Source organism: Pararge aegeria, assembly GCF_905163445.1.
Source record: "Pararge aegeria chromosome W unlocalized genomic scaffold, ilParAegt1.1 SUPER_W_unloc_1, whole genome shotgun sequence".
Classification (NCBI taxonomy): Eukaryota; Metazoa; Arthropoda; class Insecta; order Lepidoptera; family Nymphalidae; genus Pararge; species Pararge aegeria.
This window is the reverse complement of record NW_024396987.1, coordinates 220,292-227,289: the sequence shown is the minus strand read 5'-3', so window position 1 is coordinate 227,289 and position 6,998 is coordinate 220,292. Positions and strand designations below refer to the sequence as shown.

The following is a 6,998-nucleotide window of genomic DNA, read 5'->3' as shown; positions in this document are numbered from 1 at the left end:
AAAGGTATACTTTTATATAAATTATAATCTAGAGCGTTTACTAAAGGTATCTTAACGACAAAAACTAACTTATTATCTAGATAATAGCAAACTAAATCAGCGATGTTCAGCAGAACATGGATATTACTTAAATCTAGACTTATTGGGAAATCTCTATATTTAGGATTACTAAATATTACTAAGAACGAACTATTTTAAGATTAGTTAGTATTTCTCTATACAATTGATTTGGAGTTAATACAGATGGATGTAGTATGTTAGCTTTAACGAACAGAATAGAGTTAAGGATGTCCTCTACTTTGAAGGAAAGAGTCAATAGACTTGATTGTAATATGTTTGAAATGGAGTTAAGATTTGTTTTGAAGTTATCTAATTGTATGGCTTGAGAAACATTATTTACTGCTATAGACATTCTGTCAATAGCATCGCTTAGCTTAGCTTGGTTCAGATTCATTTCTTGCAGGGATTGATTCATATTTGACATTGCTATTTGGGATACAATAATACTTTTCTTAACAGAATTAGTTATGATCTTGTCATTATCATACAAGGTCTTAATGGCTTCGTTATAGTGTTTGGCATCATCCTCATTCATAGTGCCAAAAATGTGTTTAAATACAACACCTACACCAGCAAACCATGCTGATCGTTTTGATATGCCATTAGATATTATGTGTGAGATAGAGTCGAAGTCACGTAAAATATCTTTGAATAGTGAATCTAAAGGTTGTAGAATATTCTGATACTTTATGTTGTCCAAACCACTGTTTTCTCGACACTGAAAGCGTACAAGGTTAAATGTTTCATGAATATTTTATATGGTATACTTTATATGGTGAGACGTCCATAGGAATTACAATATGAAATTGGTCATTAATTAATTTTAAAGTTCCGACAGGGTCGAAGAGTATACCAGGACTCTTTGTAATGGGTTCCACATATTGATTGCCATCAATACCCAGGGCGGCGTTACAGTGAGTGGCGAGGATTCTGCAAATTATAACAACTATGCTAATTTATTTTTTAAAAGATTAGTATTTTGTAAGATGAAAGATTGCAATGACGAATTCTAACTACTTTGAGTTGCATGTTTGACTTCATCAAAGTGGTGAGATACGTGGCGTCGGTTTATTAATAGAGTTAAAGTATTATTACTGTGTACTTTAATGATTTTGTAAGGTCCTTTCCACAGTGGGGAAAGAGCTTTCCGAAGTCGATGGTGTGATTTTAAGTAAACGAAATCACCAACTTTATATTGTACTGAACGACTGTGTTTATCATAATAGCTTTTTGATTTTTCTTTCGAGGCTCGAATATTTTCTACTGCTTTTTCCCGAGATATTTTGAGGCGATGATGGAGCATTTTTATGTAATCAGGATATGTTATGTCGGTTCGTAGTTCGAAAACAGAGTCTGGGATGAATGGTTTGTGTCCAAACACGAGTTCATATGGAGTGAAGCGGGTCGTAGTGTGGACAGTGCTATTATAGGTTAACATGGCGGTATACACAAATTTATGCCAATTCGTCTGATTCTCGTTAACAAAGGATTTCAGGTACTCCTTTAGGGTTGAGTGGCTCCTCTCGAGTGCCCCTTGGGTCTGCGGATGGTAAGGCGAAGACCAGATCTGTTTTATTTTAAGGAAATCACAAGTTCTTTTAAATAAGTCAGCGGTGAAATTTGTTCCTTGATCCGTAAGAACTGACCTTGGGATTCCGAAAAGAGTTATAAAGTGCACGAGACATTCACAAGACTCTTCTGCAGTAGCATTTGAGATGGGATATGCAATAGAAAACTTTGTCAGATCGTCTTGTAGGGTAAGTATATATCTTAGATTTAGTTGTCCAGCTTCAGGCAGAGGGCCTACAATATCGAGACTTATTCTTTCGAATGGACGAGTTGAGGAAGTTGTGATTTGCATTGGGGATCTATTTATTTTACGAAGAGCTTTGTTTGACTGACATAGGCCGCAGTGTTTAACGTAGTCCTCTATTTCGGAACGCATTCCTTTCCAGTAATAGCGTTCTTTAATTCTATCATACATCCTATTGGACCCGAGGTGTCCGGCAATCGGGATGTCGTGATTTTCTTTCAGGACCTTGGCTACTTCAGATGGGGTAAGGTAAATGATGGTATTATGATGAATATTAATTGTAATGTTAGTGTTATTAAATAGATACATAAGCATAGTATAAATTTTTACAAAGGAATTTTGCTCGAATGGATTTTTAAAATCGTGTATGGCTATTTCATTGATATCGCCAGTAAGCATGATATCGTCTCTGACTGATTTCAAAGCTTTGAAAATATCAGGATAGGTAGAAGTATCGAAATAGTAAACTTTAGTAAAAAGGAAATAGTAAGTTTTTCTGTTTGCGTCTATTTTCTTAAAAGAGTGCAGCTCACGCTCATCGTTTAAAAAGAAATCACCTGTAGAGGCAATTATGTCTTGAACATAAGGATTCGATTCATCATAATCAATGGACGTAGGAATAATTATTGTTTTAACAGTACTTTTAAGAAGACTTTCATTGTGCTCCTTAATGTATGTGTTACAAGTTTCATTTGGTTTAGTTGAGGATTTCAAGAATTCTGAATAATCTCTATTGGAATGTGTAGGTGAATTGGATTGGGTTGGAATTTCTGAAGTCTCTTTTTCTATTACAGTTGGAATGTCTGGTGGAGAAACGGGGTTAAGTGGAATATCACCTGGTAAAACAAGAGGATCTGAAGGAGATGGAAGATTCAGCGGGGAAAAGTCGATGTTTGGATTTTGAAGTGGACTAATATTCAAGTCACCCAGGTCGATTAAATCATCGAGAATGTCGGCCGGAGTTTCAGTTTCCAGAGTAGGGTGATCATTGGGAAACCCGGAAGTTGAAGGTTGCGGATCCGAGTTTTCTTCAATGATTGGGTTAACTGGGTAACGTGACAGTGTGTCAGCGTTACTGTTGATTTTTCCTCTCTTATACATAACTTCGTAATCGAATTCTTCTAATTTGAGCCTCCATCTTACTAATTTAGAACCCGGTTCTTTACAATTGAACAGCCACTTTAAGGGGCGATGATCGGTAACTATAGTGAATTTGTGTCCATACAAATATGGTCTAAAGGTTTTTGTGCCAAAAATGATAGCCAAACATTCCTTCTCGGTTACACTGTAATTGCACTCGGCCTTGTTCAAGGTCCGGGATGCATATGCAATGGGACGGTCGTTGCCTACTGAACCCTGAGATAAAATAGCAGAAATTGCGAAGTTGGACGCATCACACGTTAGTAAAAATGGTTTTGTAAAATCAGGATAAGCTAAAATGGGTGCTGAGATTAGTGCATTCTTTAGATGTTCGAATGCTAGTTGATGTTCATTACCCCATACGAATGGTATATCCTTTTTCAAAAGAGTTGTGAGTGGTTTAGCGATTTTGGATAAATTTGGAATAAAACGTCGATAGTATGATACTAATCCCAGAAAGGATTTTATATCTTTTGGACGCTTGGGGATCGGGAACTCTTCTACTGCTCTTGTTTTTTCAGGATTAGGTTTGACACCCTCGTCGGTGATGATGTGACCAAGATAGGAGACTTCCTTACGGAGAAACTCGCATTTGTCAGGTTGAAGCTTTAAATGGAATTTTCTTAGTCTATCAAAAATGTTTGAGAGGTTCCTCATGTGTGTGTCTAGGTCATATGAATAAATTACGATGTCATCGAGGTATACGAAGCATTGGATTCCTTGGAGACCAGAGAGAGCAGTGTTCATTAGTCTTTGGAAGGTAGCAGGGGCATTTTTAAGCCCAAATGGCATGCGAGTAAATTCGAAATGTCCCTGAGGGACTGAAAAAGCGGATTTAGGGGCATCTCGTTCAGCTATTTTTATTTGGTGAAATCCAGATGCAAGATCTAGGGTGCTGAAATATTTACATTTTCCAAGTTGGTCTAGTATTTCTGAAATATTGGGGATAGGGTAAGAATCACCAATTGTTATATCATTTAATTTACGGTAGTCGATGACTACTCGCCATTTGCGCTGACCAGATGCATCAAGTTTTTTGGGGACGATCCAGATCGGAGAAGACCATGGGGATGTAGAGGGTTTAATTATTCCATTATCAAGCATTTTATTTATTTGTGATTGTACTTCTTGTTTATGTATTTCAGGAAATCGATATGATTTTGTATTAATTGGGACTGAGGAAGATGTGGTTATTTCGTGCTCTAATGCTTCAGTACACGTTAATTTATCATCCGAAAGATGAAAGATGTCTGAGTATGTTGAGCAAAGCTCGTATAGAGCATTTGCTTCTTCAGAAGTTAAATGACCGATACGCAAGAGGTTTAGTACCTCTTCGGTTCGAGTCAATGTGCTACGAGAGATATTATGATCAATTGAATAAAATACCTCTTGATGATTTGTTTGTTCTAAAGGCAGAATTTGAAATTTTAGGTTTGAATCTACATGTACTGTGGATTCGGAGGTGTTTACGACAGAAATATTAACTCTGGAGTTTGGTTTAACCTTTACAATGCAGTTTGCTACAAGTAGGCCTTCCATCGGATTTTGATCAAGTATAAGTCCTTCGTTTATTTCCGGATTGAGCACAGAACATTCAATTATTGTTTCTGTTCGGGGAGGAATAGTAAAAACTGGTTCAGTAAAATTAAGATTAAGTTTCGTTTTATGAATTTTCAGTGTACTTTCGGCGTAGTTAATTATACAGTTATGCTTAGTAAGAAAATCGTTACCAATTATTCCGTCGTATGGGAAATCGAGGTCAGGTATAACATGGAAATGGTTATTTAGTAAATCAAAATTCATTGATATGTGTCCGAATGAGAGCATTGGATTACTTGTTGAACCTAACCCGCTAAAACTTATGATATGTTTTATTAATTCAGGCATTTTTTCGATAGCGTTAACTTTCAGAAGACTTATGGAAGCGCCACTATCGACAAGAAGTTTCAGTGGTTTAGTAGAGACAGAGGTTTGGACTTTTAGAAATGGTAAGTATTTTCTCGTTGGATTTGTGTTGATGTTGTATGTTTTTAATGATTCCTTATTTCTGCCAGGTATAAAACATGAAGGACACGAGTTAGCAGTGAACGAGACAAGGTTAGTTTGCGGTTGAATTGAGTCTGTTTTTGGTGTATTTGTAGCGTCAGTGTTTTCACGATGTGAGTTCTTGGATTCATTAGTGGGATTAGAAACAGCGGTAGAGGAAACAACGGTAGAGGAAACAGCGGTAGAGGAAACAGCGGTAGAGGAAACAGCGGTAGAGGAAACAGCGGTAGAGGAAACAGCGGTAGAGGTATGTATTTGGTTACCTTTGGCACTAAGGACAGTGAGATGCTCACTCCGAATTTCGGGCTGGTTACCGTGATTACGAGTAGACTTGGAGACAGTGAGAGGGCTACTATGAATTTGGGGCTGGATACCCTGTTTGTTAGTAGGCTTAGATACAGTGATAGCGCCACTATAAGTTTGGGGCTGGATACCCTGTTTGTTAGTAGGCTTAGATACAGTGATAGCACCACTATAAGTTTGGGGCTGGATACCCTGTTTGTTAGTAGGCTTAGATACAGTGATAGTGCCACTATAAGTTTGGGGCTGGTTACCCTGTTTGTTAGTAGGCTTAGATACAGTGAATTTTGGGGTATCGATTTTAGTTTTTAATTTTCCCATACGATACCGGACGGGAAGATCTACTCGTTTAAAGGATCGTTATTATGGTTGTCTACACCAAAACATTGATCGTCTGAAGAGTTAGTCAGGTGTATCCGGTTTCGCGGTAGGAAACTATTTGGAGGTTGACGATTCGGACTATGTGCGTTTTCTATGTTGTTGAAACGTCTATTGTTATTGTATTGTCGTTTCCTGCAATTTTCTATAGTGTGACCAAGGTTTTTGCAGTACCTGCAGACGGGTGTGTTGGAGCTTGGTTTGAATTGAGCCTGAGGTTGTAACTGTGGCCTTGAGTATGTTGCAGTTGAGTGATTTTGTCTGCGCTGTTCGAAGTTATTCGCAATAAAGGAGCCTGTGGTCGGGTTTGTATATTTTCGGTTGTTGATTCCTACGATTTTTTCCTCAGCAGTGGCAAGATTTATTGCCTCATTAAGAGTGTTGGGGTCCCTACATCTAACGACCGTGGATAGCGATGATTGAAGACCAATCATAAATACGTTGAGGGCTAAATCTTGCATTGCGGCTACACGGCCGGCTAATTCGTCTTTCTTCCTCGTTGGAATTGAAATGTTTATTTCGGTTAAGAGTTTTGCGAGACAAGCCTCAACTCTTAAGGAGTAATGGCTCACGGATTCGTTGCGACCTTGTTTGCATTCCTGCAGGTCGGAGAGAAGATAAGCATAATGTTTTATGTCGCCGAATTGTGTTTTTAGAAATTCTTCTAACTGTGACCACTTGGTGAATTCCTTTACAGCGCATGCAGTTTCTGCTTTGCCTTCAAGGCGGCTAAGGATATATTTGAAAAGAATTTCTGTTTGTGTGGCCGATGCAAGGTTAATCGCATTACGACAATTATTAATAAAGGGAGTCAACTTTTCTCTGGTACCGTCGAAGGTTCCAATGAATTTAATTAATACGTTTAAATCAATATCTGACATTTTGTATTGAGAGTCTTCGTCCTTTACTTCTTTCAGTTTTGACATAAGTATAACAAAAAATTTATAAAAGCAAATGAATCTTTAAATTACTAGTGTGAATAATTATACGAGCTATTATAATGGTACAAATTAAAAGTATCTAAAACTAGCATTAAGACACAGGTGCGACTCGGTGTTATCAGTTCTTCGAAACGGCGTGTGGGCGAGAAACGTTCGGCAGAGTCTTATCGTTCATAAACAATGATCTTCGAATGGATGGAATGTTTTGGTTTTACACTAAGTTATAAGCACAAAGGTATAACTCACAGTGTTAGCAGGAACATGGTACTTGATTTTCAGGATGTAGCTCGCTGGAGGTAAATCTTGAGTTTTCGTCTTGG

At 37.7% G+C, this 6,998-nt stretch overlaps 1 protein-coding gene across 1 annotated transcript; it reads right to left on the bottom strand.

Moving 5' to 3' along the window:
- Positions 1–5,700: 5,700 nt before the first annotated feature.
- Positions 5,701–6,729, bottom strand: LOC120636741. Its single transcript, XM_039908298.1, has one exon. It carries the CDS (start codon positions 6,661–6,663, stop codon positions 5,701–5,703), a length of 963 nt encoding a protein of 320 aa, XP_039764232.1. The 5' UTR covers positions 6,664–6,729.
- Between the last annotated feature and the right edge of the window lie 269 nt (positions 6,730–6,998).